Source organism: Rattus rattus, chromosome 1, assembly GCF_011064425.1.
Source record: "Rattus rattus isolate New Zealand chromosome 1, Rrattus_CSIRO_v1, whole genome shotgun sequence".
Classification (NCBI taxonomy): Eukaryota; Metazoa; Chordata; class Mammalia; order Rodentia; family Muridae; genus Rattus; species Rattus rattus.
Genome location: NC_046154.1, coordinates 249,738,535 through 249,756,194, shown reverse-complemented (window position 1 = coordinate 249,756,194; position 17,660 = coordinate 249,738,535). Strand labels below are relative to the sequence as shown.

At 49.3% G+C, this 17,660-nt stretch overlaps 2 protein-coding genes across 5 annotated transcripts; both read left to right on the top strand.

The window, feature by feature from the left end:
• The first annotated feature begins 1,309 nt into the window (after nucleotides 1-1,309).
• Nucleotides 1,310-8,034, top strand: LOC116913694 (apolipoprotein L3-like). The gene is made up of 3 exons (XM_032917990.1): nucleotides 1,310-1,454; nucleotides 6,141-6,266; nucleotides 6,739-8,034. Exons 2-3 carry the CDS (start codon nucleotides 6,184-6,186, stop codon nucleotides 7,595-7,597), a joined length of 942 nt encoding a protein of 313 aa, XP_032773881.1. The 5' UTR covers nucleotides 1,310-1,454; nucleotides 6,141-6,183; the 3' UTR covers nucleotides 7,598-8,034.
• On the top strand, nucleotides 1,366-17,347 carry LOC116913668 (apolipoprotein L3-like). Of its 4 annotated transcripts, XM_032917966.1 has the most exons (6): nucleotides 1,366-1,454; nucleotides 10,220-10,344; nucleotides 12,629-12,730; nucleotides 13,156-13,282; nucleotides 13,770-13,874; nucleotides 16,249-17,347. In XM_032917966.1, exons 3-6 carry the CDS (start codon nucleotides 12,718-12,720, stop codon nucleotides 17,099-17,101), a joined length of 1,098 nt encoding a protein of 365 aa, XP_032773857.1. In that variant the 5' UTR covers nucleotides 1,366-1,454; nucleotides 10,220-10,344; nucleotides 12,629-12,717; the 3' UTR covers nucleotides 17,102-17,347. The 4 variants fall into 4 exon arrangements, with proteins under 4 accessions (XP_032773857.1, XP_032773870.1, XP_032773864.1 ...); XM_032917979.1 differs by lacking the exon at nucleotides 10,220-10,344; XM_032917973.1 differs by lacking the exon at nucleotides 1,366-1,454 and having other exon boundaries at nucleotides 10,162-10,344; nucleotides 12,649-12,730.
• The last annotated feature ends 313 nt before the right edge of the window (nucleotides 17,348-17,660 follow it).

Here is a 17,660-nt window from a genome sequence, read left to right as displayed (position 1 = left end):
CTGCCCCAGGATCTAGATACACTACCCTCCATCTATTCAGTACTGCACTGATGTACCGGTTCCTTCTGTGTTTTTCTCTGAGAGTCCCTTTTAAGGCTGCCTCTTAGCTGTTGTGGATATTTTAATGGTTCTGCATATTGTTGTGGATTTGCTCACTAAAACCATGTTGATAAAGAAAAAAGATACAGGGCAAGGGATTTCAGAGAGGCAGAATAACAGAAATAACTTTAATTTTCTTAAATATTACTGGTTCTTTAAATATCAGTGTGTGTGTGTGTGTGTGTGTGTGTGTGTGTGTGTGTGTGTGTGTGTGTGTGTGTTCCAGTTGCCTGCAGTGCCTACAGAGATCATAACAGCGTGTCAAATCCCCTGGAGCTGGAGGTATAGGATGTTGCAATCCACTTGATATGGGTGCTGGGAACTGAACTACCCACCTTCAAACAACTAAGTATGGTAGCAAGTGTCTATGGTCTAAGTTTAAGTCTTGGCAAGTCCAGGAGTCCTGAGGTCTAACCATTGCCCCTCCCAAATGTTAAAGTATGTTGGCAGCAGTAGGGTTCAGGATCCCATGTCACCTGCTGTCCTTATCTCAAAAGCTGTGTGGGGATGGCCACTGAGGCCCATACATGTGTGGGACAGAACCTGTCCCAATGTAGGAGTACTTGGCCACTGCGGTCCAGCCATGCTGAAATCCCCTGCTTCCTAGAGCAAAGTTGAGCTCTCCCACGGCCCTCAAGCTGCCTGAGTTGTAGATTTGATACTTCTGTCAGCAAGAGGCTGTGTCTCCTCTGCTCCAGGGGTCATAGAGCCAATCAGGGAGCCAGTGTGTCTGCAGTGGAAGATGCTGGGGGTTTCTCACAGAGTCAGTGGGTGATGGGTCTCAGGGCAGAGCAGGAGCCTGCCACCTTCTGCATCAGCTCTCTCTTCATCAACCAACAGGGACAGAGATGTTCTCCTGAAGTGTACGAGGGGTTGGGATGGAGGTGTGCTAGGGAACTTCAGGGGTTTGGCAGAGCAGGAGGTGGTGGAAGTGATCAGGGGAGGGCTCCACAGTTAGTGGTCGTGGGTCTTCCCACCATTGGAAGCCCCACCCAAGATGGGTCAGCCAAAGCAGAATATGAAATGTTGAACTGAAGTCATTCTTTTGAGTAGGCAAAGTAGGCGAGATTCTTGGCAGCATCCTACATGGGCCTGTTCCAGTGTGTGGATTGGTCCACGGCCAACTAAGAGATGAGAGTTTCACTTTCCATTTCCTGGATCTGGCTATAAGGCTGGAGGCTGCTTGTCCTTATGACTCAGAGGTGCATCGGCCAACTGCCTCTACACAGCCACGGCCGTCTGATCCGGTTCAAGCTCAGTAAGTTGAGCCTCTTCACCCCTCTGCCTCTGCATCTTCATAAAGCTACCTCAAGACAGAGCATAACTGCCTCATTCTAGGAGTGGACTCGGGGAAGGTAAGTGTCCTGTGCAGCCCTGCGTTCAGAAAAACTGGACTTGTAGCCAGGTTGGTGTCAGGCTGTTCCTCTCCCTCTGCACTAAACACAAGGCAGGATGGGTAATCCCTCCGATGGGATCACCAAGTGGTCTCGGGCTCAGCGCAAGTGCCAGGACGCCTACGACCTGGACAGCAGGGTCTGGACAGAAAACAAATTTATGAGATGTCACCAGTTAGGGACATGTAGAAACTGAAGGATGTGGAGGAGAACAGGAGGCTCAGAACCCATAGGTTTTTTCGAGCATGCTGACATTGGATCAGGATTATTGCTGTCAAGACCAGTCTGGGATAAATGTTGGCTGGCAGATAAAAGAAGTCCACAGATTATGCCATGAACTGTCTTCGAGCCTGTCTTCACCCTGTCCAGGGCAACTGAAGACGGAATTGTGTTGTGCTGAGGACTCTGTGAAAGAAGCTGAGCGGTGGGTCACAGCCTGACTCCTTTGGGCCTCTGCTAGCCTTCCGTCCAGTCTGTGGGGGGATAGAGAAGACAGAAAGGGGTCTGTGAATTCGGAGGGGAAGGGTATCAGCATGGGGGCAGGGAGGGAAATATGAACAATCATGTAAACAGTTCATGACCTGTTTGTTAATTACCATGAGGTGAATGATCAGACCTCAGGTGTGTGGGGGTGGAGGCATTAGTCCTCTGTGCCTGTAGAAGCAGAGAACGTTCTAGAAACTTTGGGAGAAAAAAGGGAAGTGAGGGGGTGCAACCCCGCTCCCCTTCACACCTGTGCCTCAGGAAGGTCCCTGAGAGGGCCTCAACAACCTTCTTCTTGTGCTTGTCGGTCAAGACTGGGTCCCTCAGTCACTGGGTTAGGGGCCTCATGTCTGAGAAAAACAAATTCTAGGTGGAGAACAGTGAGGCAGGGTGGTGGTCCTGGTTTCTGCACAGAGTACCCTGACATCTGACGTCATCAGAGCCACTGTCCTTTTGAGATGAGGCCGGGAAGCTAACGAGATGCCGTCTTCCTGGAAGTGGCCCGGGCTGCTACAGCTTAATAGAGAAGCCAACCTTGGGTGTCCTGGCAGGGACACCCCATAGCTTTCTTCAAAGACACAGGAGCAGTTGTGTCCTCCAGCCCAAAGTCCCAGATGGGCTCCCATGAGCAGGTGAACCTGCAATAGCTCACAGTGCTGGGGAAGGCTCACCCAAGGCTGGATACAGGTTGGTAAAAAGAACCAGCCACAGTTCAGGGCTGTGAGCAGGAGGCCTGGGGGAGTCTAGATGTGCACTACAGGAAGTGTTGGCCAGCTGTGTCCATGGATTTCTCTACTATTCTGTGTATAGAGAAAGAGACCCAAGAAAGGACCCTGCTGTGGTGTACTGTTTCCACATAGGAAGGACCTCACTTTTTTTTTTTTTTTTATTAACTTGAGTATTTCTTATATACATTTCAGTGTTATTCCCTTTCCCGTTTTGCGGGCCAACTTCCCCCTAATCCCTCCCCCTCCCCTTCTTTATGGGTGTTCCCCCCCATCCTCCCCCATTGCCGCTCTCCCCCAACAATCTAGTTCACTGGGGGTTCAGTCTTAGCAGGACCCAGGGCTTCCCCTTCCACTGGTGCTCTTACTAGGATATTCATTGCTACCTATGAGGTCAGAGTCCAGGGTCAGTCCATGTATAGTCTTTAGGTAGTGGCTTAGTCCCTGGAAGCTCTGGTTGCTTGGCATTGTTGTACATATGGGGTCTCGAGCCCTTCAAGCTCTTCCAGTTCTTTCTCTGATTCCTTCAACGGGGGTCCTATTCTCAGTTCAGTGGTTTGCTGCTGGCATTCGCCTCTGTATTTGCTGTATTCTGGCTGTGTCTCTCAGGAGAGATCTACATCCGCTCCTGTCAGCCTGCCTTCTTTGCTTCATCCATCTTGTCTAATTGGATGGCTGTATATGTATGGGCCACATGTGGGGCAGGCTCTGAATGGGTGTTCCTTCTGTGTCTGTTTTAATCTTTGCCTCTCTATTCCCTGCCAAGGGTATTCTTGTTCCCCTTTTAAAGAAGGAGTGAAGCATTCACATTTTGATCATCCATCTTGAGTTTCATTAGTTCTAGGCATCTAGGGTAATTCAAGCATTTGGGATAATAGCCACTTATCAATGAGTGCATACCATGTGTGTTTTTCTGTGATTGGGTTACCTCACTCAGGATGATATTTTCCAGTTCCAACCATTTGCCTACGAATTTCATAAAGTCATTGTTTTTGATAGCTGAGTAATATTCCATTGTGTAGATGTACCACATTTTCTGTATCCATTCCTCTGTTGAAGGGCATCTGGGTTCTTTCCAACTTCTGGCTATTATAAATAAGGCTGCTATGAACATAGTGGAGCACGTGTCTTTTTTATATGTTGGGGCATCTTTTGGGTATATGCCCAAGAGAGGTATAGCTGGATCCTCAGGCAGTTCAATGTCCAATTTTCTGAGGAACCTCCAGACTGATTTCCAGAATGGTTGGACCAGTCTGCAATCCCACCAACAATGGAGGAGTGTTCTTCTTTCTGCACATCCTCACCAGCATCTGCTGTCACCTGAGTTTTTGATCTTAGCCATTGTGGTGGGTGTGATGTGGAATCTCAGGGTTGTTTTGATTTGCATTTCCCTTATGACTAAAGATGTTGAACATTTCTTTAGGTGTTTCTCAGCCATTCGGCATTCCTCAGCTGTGAATTCTTTGTTTAGCTCTGAACCCCATTTTTAATAGGGTTATTTGTCTCCCTGTTGTCTAACTTTTTGAGTTCTTTGTATATTTTGGATATAAGGCCTCTATTTGTTGTAGGATTGGTAAAGATCTTTTCCCAATCTGTTGGTTGCCGTTTTGGGACCTCACTTTTTGTCTTCATTCCTGGATGGCTCCATCTTGGGACTGTAACACATTATCTGCAGGGATGCAATTTACAAAGGGAGATACCCACAGAGCTCACCACAGGCAGCTAGAAGGCCTCGGAGCATGGTCCAGACACTAACTTTACCTTTGCATAGGATCTTGCTCATGCACAACAACAGGATGTCCTCCAGGATCTAAACAGAGCAAGCAGAACGCACGCTTGCCTCCTCCTCTCAGAGACCTCATCCACACATGGCCTGGGAACTCAGGCCCCTGAAACAGTTGCTCAGCTGAAATTAGCTATTATAACTCGAACATAATTCCCATCCCCTTGGAGTCGGCAAAACATTCTTCCCATCTCTCCCTTTATTGTGTTGACTTGATTCTTTTTCACAGCCTCGGTTTCTCACACTTACTTACCTTGGACACCACAGGGCAGGAGGCCACTGCCCTGGCTGGGGTGAGGGAGACAGAATGGAGCTGGATGATTGACCTCATCAGGGAGTGGCAGTGGAGCTCAGGGAAAGACTGAGCTCTGTGAATTAAGTCCTTTTGAGTCTTGGCAGCGACCCTCGAGGGGGACTGTGGAACAACTAGACCCATGGCCACCTGTCTGCTTTTGCTACAGGGGTCCCCCACTTCCTCCCACACTGTGTTTCTTCTTCCATGGAGCCTGAGCATCTGGTGAGCTGTAAGGAAAACCTCTGAAAGATCCTGTGACTGGTCCAAAGACCCAGAAGCTCTCACAGCCTCTCGAGGTAGCCATAACTATCTACCTTGCCCGTGTTCTGCTCTCAGACTAGACCTGGCAGCCTTTACAGCAGACAAGGATGAGGTCACCAAGGATCAAAGCCAGTGCCCTGACCATGACAGGGAGAACCTGAGGGTATGGAGGACAGCAGGCCATGTGGCCTAGTCACAACTCCCAAAGTCAGTGCAGATGAATGACTTTCGTGTAATTTGTGAGGCTTCCATTGAGGAAGAAATACTTCTCTTAGACTCTTGTCTGAAGAGGGCGATTTGGGGCTCTGTAATCTACGTAGATCCATGCACTGTGACTATAATACAAAACTAATATTCACCTTACTGTGTTCAACATGCTCTGATGCGGACTCAATTTCTCCTCTGAATGTTCCTCTTGAGCCAAAAAGAAAAAGAAAAGGAAAAAGCCAGATCAGAACCAGATAGACTGAAGTCACCCGTGAAGGAACGGGCACCACAGTGTTTGTTGCCCCAGATGTCTCTGGTGGATGTAAACCAGTTTTGAGTTTTTCCCCCCTTTCCAGTGCTCAGTCTTTACTTTCTGTTTGCTCTAAGCTGAAAATGGTTCATTTCCCTGCAAAGCAATGTGGTGTCTCTGGCACACAAGTTATCTTGGCTCCCATCCCACAATGCCTCAGGGTGAGAGATTTTCCCTCAGCTCTGGAAGCCAATGTCCATCATGAAGGTGAGGCAGGTTGGTTACTGTGAGGGGGACACTCCTGGTGTGCTTTCCAACACCTCGGGGGAGGGAGGTTGTATGGAGAAAGAGGGAAGAGAGTGTGAGTCATTGCACAGGACTGCGGATGAGGGACCCATGTTTATACTGATTTACTGTAATTACTTCACTCCCATGGAGACTGTATCTGTAAATATAGATACCGGGCCTCACGGCTAGAACATAAGAAACGAAGGACACAGTTCAGATGGTGACAACACTGGTGACCAACACATCAACATAGCTTCCTGGGACAAACGCTCAAGACACGACATTAAGCACCTGAGGCTCCATGCCAGGCCGGCTCCTCTACCCTGTCACTGACTTCCTTCTGTTTTCCATGTAGACAGCAGACACACCATCAGGGAGCCCCTGGGTATCTCCAGAACATGGCAAGCCGTGGATACCTGCATCACCTGCTGACTGCAGAGGAAGCCTGGGAGGAGTTTGTATCAAAGGCCAAGTTGCCCAGGTCACTGCTATGGGATGCCCCAACACTTCCTCTAATCCCCACATGACTGGTTCTCTCAGGACAAGCATAACCACTCCAGCCAGTCCCAATTGGTGGCCTCTGGGAAATATTCTAACACGTAGGTCAGTGGGTCCCAGGATCCACCTGTCTCTACCTATCCGAGCATGAGATTATAGAACCAGGCCACCCGGGCCCAGCTGTTTTAGCTTGGGTTTGAAGGATGGCACTCAGGTTTGTGTGCTTATATGATGAGCACTTCCTCAGCTGAGTGTCTCCCCAGCCTTAAAATGACTCAGCCCCTATGAAAGACCAGAAAGCCTATTTAAAACACCTAACATCACTCACCAACGGGGAAACTCCACATGACTCTAGGGTCCTTCCTGGGCCCTGATAATTCAGATCACTGTGGGGCAGGTTTGTTTTACACAGAGACGAGCCGTCTTTCTCACACTGCTCGCCTCTGCTCTTACAGGGATAGGGCAGCGGCCCTCCACAAAGCACTGAGGGATCTGACAGCACTCTTGGCCATAGCAGACAGAGGCAGATCTCGGAAAGGCTGGAAAGGCAAGGAGAAGTTTGTGAAAGCATTTCCTTGCTTGAAAGCAGACTTGGAGGAGCACATCAGCCAGCTCCACGCCCTAGCCAACCATGCTGAGGAACTGCACAGGGGCTGCACCGTCTCCAACATGGTGGCTGACTCCTTCAGTGTTGCCTCCGACATCCTGAACCTCTTTGGTCTCTTTCTGGCACCTGAGTCAGCAGAGGGAAGTCTGGTGCTCTCGGCAGCAGGCTTGGGGCTGGGGGTAGCAGCTACTGTGACTAATGTTGCTACTTCAATCATGAAGGAAACAAGCAGGGTTTTGGATGGAGTCGAAGCTGGTCACCATGGTTCAACCGCCATGGATATACTGGAGGAAGCTGGCACAAGTGTGGCTAGGATTGCCAGCGAGATCCCTCAGGCTACCAGAGATATCACCAGAGACCTGGAAGCCCTTGAGCAGCACATGAATGCCCTCAGTCTGGTCAGAGCCAACCCTCGCCTAGAAGAAGATGCCAGGGCCCTCATCAATGCAGATAGCATCCCTGCCCAACGGGCTAAACAGGTGCGGGCCAGTCTGAAAGGAACCCCTCTGTCGATGAGCAAGGAAGACCTGATCCGCAGTGCCACCACCACCGGGGTCACCCTCTTGCGTGATGTGGGGAGCCTTGTGAACGAGTCGAAGCAGTTGTACGAAGGGTCTGCTTCCGAATCGGCAGCAGCACTAAGGAAGCTGGCTCAGGAGCTGGAGGAGAAGCTAGGGGAGCTCATGAACGTCTACGAGACAATCTGATCAGGTTCCAGCCAGTCACCCCATCCCCCAAGACATGCAGACATCAGGGGAGAGGACCTGGACAGAGGTAGGGACCATGGAGGTGCTGTTAGAAGGAGAGCAAGACTACAGTCAGGTCCGAGGGACATAGTGTGGAGGCCTGCTGATGAACACAGCAAGGTTAGAGGACGGAGCAGTGGATCAAATGAGATCCACTGGAGCCTGAGACGAGGGACCAGAGGATGTGCTGCAAGAGGGACTGGGAAGATTGAAATCTAGACTAAACATGGAGAAAAGGCAGTTTCGAAAGACTAGAAAACCCTCCTCATCTGAGCCCCTGGAAACCCCACTAAACACAAACCAGAGAGAAAGGTGTGTGCTCTCTAAACAAGTCGCAGCCCCCAGCTCCCCAGCCCACTCCCACCCTCAGGGGTGGCATCAAATAAATTGTTTCCATTGCTATTCACCAAGTGTCTGATTCAGTTCTTTATCCTGGGACATGAGAACTTGGAGACTTTGACAGGGATCCTTGGAACTCTCAGCATAGCCTGTAACTGCTGGTAGCCAGCCCGGGTTCTTTACAAGAGCACCAGACGCAGTACGGTACCCTCCTATGCAAGCTCTGGGACACTATGGCTCCCTCAGGAGGCTCAATGTCTGTGTGGGTGGGTACTCCTCCCCTCCCGTCTTTATCCTTGGGGTTTTGTTCCTGTGGATTATGGAGCCAGGGTGGACAGTGTGCCTGAACCCTCCCCTCCATCCCTGAGGCAGTAACTGAAAACACACACACACACACACACACACACACACACACACACACACACAAGAACTGACAGCAAGTCCCAAGTCTAGGGTCGGAGGCCCTGCTCATTACCGTCGTCAACACAAAAATCCAACGCTCACCTTGAAAGGCATAAGACATAGTTTATTCTGGAGCCAAATGGGAGTGATCACAGACCAGGAAGGCAGATTTAGGTTATTCCAAAATCCGTGCTCCAACATAGCAACTAACCACGTCGTGACCCCTTTGTAATAAGAAAACAAAAAGTCTCGAATCAGAGCACTTTTCTGATCCATTTGCGGAAACATCAGAGACAGTGACAGCAAAGCAGAGGGACAAATCTCAGCTCCAGGCCTCAGATGCTGGCTGATGACATCGTTAGCTTGCGGGTTGGTGAACCTAGGAGTCTGTTAAGTTAATACATCTCGAAAGGTCGATATCTGATAGTCTCCGGATGTTAAGGTCAATGCAGAGATGACAAGGAGTGGCTATCGGGGCAATCTAGATGGTCAGAAACTACTTTAATTACTTAGGGCTCTCGATCTGCAACATTCCAACCTCTCCAGTTATTGAAGTTCTAACCAGCTAACGAGTCTCTTGGGAAGCTCAATAAGGGAAACCATCGGATGGGCTCACCAAGGATTGAACTTAGTTCCAGACTGCCTCATATACAATTAGGAAACTGGAGAGGGAATGTGGCTGTGCTGGGTGCCCTCTGGGAATGGAGGATTTGAAGGATGTGAATCGGGAGAGGAGAGAACCCACAGTCCATCCACCCATCCTTGTGTCGTGGCCACCCTGGGGTTGACCCTAAGGTACTGCTGCATGAATTGAGGGTGGCACATGTGGCCTTGTGAGACGCAAGGAACCCAGAGCTTGGGCCATGACTCTCACTGAGTGTATGTCTGTATGCCAGGTTCCACGGGGGAACCTGAGGCCCAGAAAAGACTGCCCTGCTCCATATACTTGAAGAAAGCTAAGTAGGTGGGGGTCAAGCCTGTACCCTTGGCCTTAGCCAGCCTCTCTTCAGTCTGTGGGACTGTAGAAGGGAGACAGAGGGTGTTCTGTGTGTCTGTGTGGGAAAGAGTGTCAGTGTGGGGACAGGAGGCACACAGTCCTGTGAACGGTGCCATAGTGTGTTTGAAAGAACAAAGGTCCAGGTAGGGGCCACCTATGTGCCTGTACAAGCAAAGAATATTCTAGAAACTTTGGACTACTAAAAGATAGCATTTCCCCTTTAAAGTCAGAATCAGAGCTCTGTGACATTATGTACTGTAATTTCCATCTCAGAATAGCCTTCCCAACAATAGGATTGGCTGCTCTGCTCATCCCTAGCCAGTATCTGCTCTCCTCGGCTGACACGTGCATGCCACAGAGTCCAAGGGGAACTAGGTACCAGGAAACCTGTGCTTGTCTCTGATCCTGGAGATGCTCAGAGGGAAGAAGCCAGACAACCCATTCTGGATCACACAGCTGTGGGGGACTTGGAGTCTAGACTGTAGAAATAATTTAAACGTCTTTCTTGAACCAATTTAAACAGCATGCTAGCACAGTGAACGCAGGCGCACACATAGTTCCCAATCATACCTCGCTTCACTCAGCTGTGGATTTCAAACTTCATCACACAAGTTTCCAAAAGTGTTTATTTCTTATCGGTTTTTGCCTCTGGGTGGCTCGGCCACGCATGCGTGTTGTGGACTCTGTTTCAGATGGCTATAAAGACGAACCAGTTGAGAATGTAAGGCCAGCCTCTAATCTGGGCCACACCTTCAGCTGGAAGCCTATATAAGGACATGGAAGGAGGAAGTGTCTGCTCTTTGCCTGCTTGCCTTCGCCTCACTAGCGAGTCCGTTTCTACACAGGCACTAGGACTCCAGAGTGTACTGAAAACCAACTGAGACATCCAGCCTTGTGGACTGAGCAGCTCCTGGAGTCTCCAACCTTCCGTTCATAGGCAGCCTTTGTTGGACTAGCTAAACCACAGTCTGTGAGTCATTCTAATTAATGAATCTATATTAGTGATTCTGTATACATAGAGTCTTTATATAAGCCCTGTTGCTCTATAGAACCCTGATGAATACAGATGGTCAGTTCCTCCTACCTCACTATGGCCTTACAGCTAGCTAGTCTGAGCTACCCCTCACACCCTGACAGGAGGTTTCCTCTGCTCACTCTGCTGCCTGCCGAGCATGTGGATGTGTGGCCCCACCTGGGCATCCTACAGTCTTGGCTGGGTTGACTCTCCTATAAAGCTCCACACTTCCACAACCCGACAGCTACAGCAGAGATGAGCCCCTAGAATGGGATCAATAGACATTGTCCTGAAATGTAAGTTCTTTGGCCACTAAGTTAGCTTTAAAATGCATCTCTGTATTTATGTGATTTTGTTTTTGTCGATTATGACTCCCTCCCTGTCCCTTAAAGTCCCAAGTCCCTGTTAGCAGTATTGAACAGGAGGCTGGGCTTTAGAAGCTGACCTTGGTTTCCCTTTGGGGAGGGGACTTCAGAATACATGCCATGTCTTCTGTTTTTTGAAAGATTCTCTTTCTATTGCCTTTTGACTTCAGGTGAGTGAGTATGGGAAAGCTCGAGCAAGATGATAGGTGGGAGAAAATACACCTGCTACCCTGACTTGTGGGTGGTGCACACCTGAGATTAGGAGTTCAAGTTCTCTTAGGCTACACACTGCGTGTGAAGCCAGACAAGGCTACAAGAACACTTGGAGAGCTTTGGCAAGAAAAGGAAACTATCAGAAGGGTGTTGCGCAGTCCTGAGCATGAGTCACCAGCTCTCACCATAGCAACAACTACATTCATGCTCAAACTAGTCAGGTCCTGGGAGGAGGAGCTGCTGTCTTCTCCAGATACTGCTAAGAATGTTTGTTTTCCTTCGTCCTCGGCTCCCAAGGCAGTCTCGTTGTAGTTTCTGTTTCTCTTTTTATGAGGTCCACCCCTCTGCAAAATCTACTGAGCACTGATGAGAATGAAGGAATGAGCCCCCGCACACGTGGCCTGGGTTTAGATGTGACCGTTCTTTAATCCAGTCATCAACTTCTACAAACATCATAAAGAAATAATCTCAAATGCAGGCACTGACAGGAATGAGAACATTCTCTGCAGTAGTGTTTGCATGTGATTAGGAAAATCATGAGGTCCAGGAGTCGAAGGCAGCACCCAGCAGCGCAGAGACCAAGCAGGACTCCAGGGCCTGATGGGACAAGGATATCATGGAAGCAAGGAGGGTGTGGTCCTTGGAAGCCACAGAGGAACCCAGTGAATTTGCTGAACTGAGGACCTGATACTTGATACAAGGCAGTGCTGTGGCTACAGAAGAACCATTTATAACATAGGCATGCTACAATGCACACATGTAATATGAACAGGAGGGAGTGCAGTGTGTTTTTAGATGGTGGAGTTTGCTCATCAGAAAGTGGGATGTGGATTAGAAAGTCCCAGATTCAAGGTCCCACTCTATCAACACTGAAAAGTCACATCCATTGTGTGTAAGGACTTCATTGTGTATGAGTAAGGAGTCAAGAGCATCATGGAGAGTAAGGGTTGTGGCTTGACTAGGAAAGGCCACCACAGGCTAATATATTGGATGCTTGGTCGTTAGGGTGTGGTGATACTTGGGAGGAATTAGGGCATGTGGTCTTGTTGGAGTGTGTCACTAGAGGTGGACTTTGAGCTTTTCTCTCTCTTCCTGCTGCCTGTGGATCTGGATGTACAACCTCAACTTCCCTAACACCCTGTCTGACCCCATGCTCCTCACCATGACCATAAATGGGCTAAACCTCTGTAGCTGTAAGCAAGCCTCAGTTAAATGCTTTCTGTATAAGCCCTGCCTTGGCCGTGGTGTCTCTTCCCAACAATGAAACAGTGACTGAGAGAGTAAGTATTCAAAGTAACAATGTAACAAATTCAAAGTAACTGTGTAATAAACACAGTTTCCGCCTGCAGAGGCCACCAGAACATTCCTCCCCATCTCTTTCTGAGAGTCAGTCCTTTCTCCACGGCTGTGTTCTCACCTGATGCCTTCTCCAGTGTCCCCAACAGAACAGCAGTCCCCAATAGGACAGTGTTCCTCTGCCTTGCTGGGGAGAGAGCAGCAGGGCTGGGATCACAAGACCAATGTCATTAAATAGCAGTGACAGAGCCCAGGGAAACAAAAAAAAACTGTGGGTCAAGTTCTTTGGTCCTTGGCAGCCACTGTTGAAAGAACTGTGCGTCCCAGATCCCTGATCACTAAGCCGTCCCCATTCTATCTCACAGGGTACCTTTTCCTCCTGTAGCCTGGACCCTGGTGAGCTGAAGGAACACCTGTCAAGTCCTCTGCCTGACTCCTAGACCTAGCAGCTGTCATGGGCACCCCAGGTAAGCAGTCTTGTTCCACACAGCCTGTGAGTGCCAGAGCCTCTACGCTGAATGCCTGCTGGGGAGTCAAAGATACAGATGAGAAACCTGAGTGGAGCAGAGAGAGTTCCCCAGGCCTGGGTCAGAGCAGCTCCCCTTCCACACTTTGTCTTGAGTAAATTCCCAGGAATCACCTCCTCAATACCCAGCCTGAAAAATGGAAGCCAGGAGGAGAGAGGGGGGAGGGAGGGAGGGAAAATAGAGGCAGCCCCACCCCTCTCAAGGTGGCTTCCTATCAGCTGAGCCCAGGGTGTCACAGTCCTTGTAGAGGCAGGGCACCTTGCTCCAGCCTGAGGCATTCTCCAGACCCAAACGTGACTTTGTCCTTGATCCATTCAAATTCTTGTGCATAGTCCTCTAACCATGTACATTTCCTTCCCATCTAGAGGAGAAATGCTTCCTTGAGAATGTGTTTTTCTACCTCCTGGATACGAGGAGCCTAGAGGACCTGCAGCTCCTGCTGACTGAAGAGGAATCCTGGAAACATTTTGTGGCAGGAGTTGGTTTGTCCAGGTCACCTCCCTGAGGGACGCCTGCAGTAGCAGAGTTCAGGCCTGGTTGGCTTTTACTAGGCAGGAATACTCTCCCCAGACAGACCAAGTACTCAGGGTTCAGGGTGTCTCTTCTCAGCAAATATTCCCCTCTCCATGTTCTCTACCAGGGAAGATGGCAGCAGCCACAGGGAACAAAATTATTCCTGCCATTGCCGTTCCTGTGACCATGTTAGTTTATTACCTTCTTCTTTATTTGGTCACCATTGACTGGCACTGTGAGAATAATAAGATAACACATGTGGGGAGTCCAGCATATGGCCAGCACACAGTAGGTAGCCTGCACGCAGTAGGTGTTCATCAAAAGTTAGCTTTTCAAAGTTTTTTAGTGTGTTTCTGTACATGTGAGTGCATGTGTGTGCATGTGCGCGTGTGTGTGTGTGCTTTGCATGTGGGTGAGTTTATGTTACAAGCAATCTTCCTATATCAGTCAGTCTCCCCTATTACAGGGAAGAGGAAGATGCCTTGAGAGAAGCTCTTGCTGAGATCTTTGAAGATTCTGATGGAGAAGAAGAAGACAAACTCCAAAGAGACCTTCAGGGCAAGAAAGAGAGGTACTCAGGCAAAGACTCAGTGAGGCCTTTTTCTCCCTAGATGGGAATGGAAAAGAACAGGGTTAGAATACAGTGCATAGGAGTTTAAATGGAACTGGTTAAGTGTATGTCTGAGCACCTGCCACCAGACCTATTTGAATGATGTCACCCATGTTAGTGACTGAGTTGCGTCCCTAACCCTGGTGACTGTATTTGGAGAAGGAGAATTTAAGAACATACAGTAAGCAAGGGTGTGTGTGAGCTCCCTGACCCATAGTACAAGCAAGTACATAGTTCATCAAGGCCCAGAGAGGACAGCAGATCCCCTACAGCTGAGCCACCAAGTGTGGGTGCTGGGAATGGAACTCACTTTTTCTGCAAGAGAACCATACAATCTGAATGAAGGACAATCTCTCCAGCCCCATTACAATGACAATTACCTTTCTTTACCTGGCTGTCGCTAGACTGGGTGACAGAAAGCACGAGGTCCCCACATGGGGATGACAAGCCCAGGCCCAGCACCTGGCTTTCCTATGTGGCCTCTGGAAGACTGAACTTGGGTCCTGCTGTCTGTGTGACAAACACCTCACCAGCCTAGCCACATCCTCAGGTCCCTTGAAGGGCTTTAAGCAGAATCTTCTGTTGTCCTCAGGACACAGTGCCTCATGTGAGAGGTCACATGGAGTGTCACACACCAAGAAAGCTCCCATGGGAAAGAACAGTTATTCTGACACACATTAACACAGGTAGACGGACACTGTTCAGGACTACAGCTCCAAGACAAAGAGACAGAACAATTCTGGATATCCGTTCAGCTGGAGACTTACCACAGAGGAGTGGAGTGACAGGTAGTAGAGAGCAGAGAGGGGCCATTGTGAAGCTGACCTCATGGGGTTCCTCCTGAGGAAAGCCAAGGCCAACGCCCCTCCCTAAAGACCAGACATGGGAACCTGATGGAGGTTAAGCATCAAAGGTAGGGTGTTCGCACAACCTGACTTCTGATTCCTGCCAAGCCTTGGCAGGACAAGTGCAAGATGCACAAGAAAGTCATGGGAAGCCAAGGCCCATCCATACTGGGAAAGAAGTTTAGAAGACACAAAGTTTTTCCAAAGAACAAACATCTTGTCAATCTAAGCTTCAGTGTCCAGAAGTTTGCTGGGCCTTCATCAAATACACCATCCACACGAGTGATCTGGGTCTTTTTCCACCATGGAAGTCAGTACCTTCCGTGTCTCCTTCCTCTGGTCTGGGGTCAGAAGTGACAGCAAAAATCCTCACCACACCTCACCTTTCTCAGGCTGAGAATTCTTTGGGGAGGGGGTGCAGCTTCGGAACCTACGTGTTTTTGAATTCTCAATTTTGCCTGTTACTTAAATTCTTACAGAGTCACAGTGAGATGCCTTGGGGATGAGAGCTCATGTTGTGAATGGGAATCCCCCACGTGAGTATGGAATCCACTCGTGTTTCTTTATCTCCAGTCAGAGCTGGGAGGGAAATCTATGTGCTGTGTTTTGAGTGGATGGATCTTAGCTGTGAGCTTTTCCACCAGCTCAGGAGTACACACCACTGCAGGGCAAAAAGACCTCAGGCTTCAAAGAATGCCCTATATAAGAATGCCCTACATAAGAATGTCCTATATAAGAATGTCCTATATAATTGCTTTCTTAAGGATGTGCAATTTGCAGAGTCTCACAGTCCAGGACTCCAAGCAAACATGGGCACTCCTGACCAGCAGGGCATTGTAGGATACACAGGGCAGGTCTCAGAAGCTGAGGTCCAGAGACTGCTATTCTTGAGGGAAGTGAACTCTTCAGTGAACACTAACGTTCCCTAAATGAAAGGGTTATTTTTTTCCTCTAACTTCTCTTTGTATTGAGTTCCTAGAGAGAAGTACTTTGGTAGTGATGACACTGACCTTGAGGGGAAGGCTCCTTTATTGAATGTTTAGCAATAACAGGGTGTGCTGGAGGGCACCCTAGAGAGGCAGCTCAGTGATGAGGAGCACAGGCTGCTCTTCCAGATGACTGAGTCAGTCAGCGCCCAGCCCCCTCACAATGGCTCAGAACTGTTGGAACTCCAGTCCTAGGGATCTAATGCCTTCCTTCCTCTGTCCTCCACGGGCCCCACTGGTGAATATGGTACCCAGGCACAATGCAGGAGAAGCACTCATATACATAAGATAAAAAATTAAAGGTCAATTATAGATGGTTTTGAATTCATTGGTCCTTAGGAACTGAGAATGGCATGGCTTGTCGAGCATGTGCATCACGGTAAGGAAGAGCTTACAGAGCCGTAACATTCTCCAGTGCCTCAGCGTGAATGCTCTGTGGTTTCCACAGCACAGATCTTACTTTACAAGCTGTCTTCCTCACTCAGCTCAGCTCTCCCGTTACAGGAAAGAGGAAGATGCCTTGAGGGAGGCCCTTGGTGGGAATGCAGCTGACTCTGATACAGAAGATGAACACCAACTCCAAAATGACAAGGAAAGGTTCTTGGAGGCTTATCCTCCGGTGAGGCTGGAGCTCGAGGAGTGCATCAAGAAGCTCCACGCCCTGGCAGACAAGGTTGACAAGGTGCACAGGGACTGCACCATCTCACAGGTGGTGGCCAGCTCCAGCAGTGCTGTGTCTGGAGTCCTCACAATCCTTGGCCTGGCTCTGGTACCTGTGACAGCAGGAGTCAGTCTGGCACTGTCAGCCACTGGCATGGGGCTGGGAGCAGCAGCGGCTGTGACTAGTGTTTCCACAAGCATTGTGGAAAAAGTAATCGTGGTGTCTGCTAAAGGTAAAGCCAGCAAGCTGGTGCCAACCAAAGACACGATGAACGGGATGAGAGAAGTTTTGGAGCAGAGTGGCTCCAGACTTGCTTCTTTATCTACAAATTCCATCCAGAACATACAAGGCATCCAGAAGAACATGAATGCCATTCAGCTGGCCAAAGCCAACGCTTGCCTAGCAACTAATGCCAAGCATCTCATGACCGCAGGAAAGACATCAACCCAAACCACTAAACAGGTGCAGAAAGCCTTTGGAGGTACAGCTCTGGCAATGACCAAAGAAGCCCGGATCATGGGTGCAACCACTGCAGGTCTTTTCCTCCTGATAGATGTGGTCAGGCTTGTGGAAGACTCAAAGCATTTGCATGAGGGAGCTAAGTCAGTGCCAGCTGCAGAGCTGCGACAGCAGGCTCGGGACCTGGAGCAGAAGCTGCAGGAGCTCAACCAGTTTCACGACAGCCTGATTCAGTGACCTCTTCCTCTTCAGTGCAGCTCAGAGGACTGGGAGGGAGTGTGCTGGACAGAGCCATGAACACATGGGAGCCCCCGACTGTATCCCTTTTAAGGCAGTTCCTGCTAAAGGGAGAGGGCACACTAAGCTACAGGAAGTCAGAACACAAATGGGACAGTCTCATGACCTCCAATCAGACTCCAGCTCTTAGATCCATCAACCTCCCAACTTCCCAACTAAACCAAGCTCCCCTGCTGGGGAGTCCTGACTGAGCCATAGCATGGCTGCTCCTGAGTTGTGTCCACCACACTTCTCCCAGCTGAGGTCCTGTGGGTGAAATGCTCCTAGACAGAGGATGCTGTCCACTGAGCATCAATCCTCCCACCATGGATTTTGAAGGACAGTGACAGGATATGACCTTCTCCTCTTCCTTCTTCTGCCCAATGTGGGAAAATCAAATATTTTAATGACTCTGATGTTTAAAATCATTTCCCGTTCTTGGATGAGATCCTGTGGACAGGAAATGCTCAAGACTTGACAGAGATTTGGAAGAATAAATTTGTCCAGTCATCACAGACAT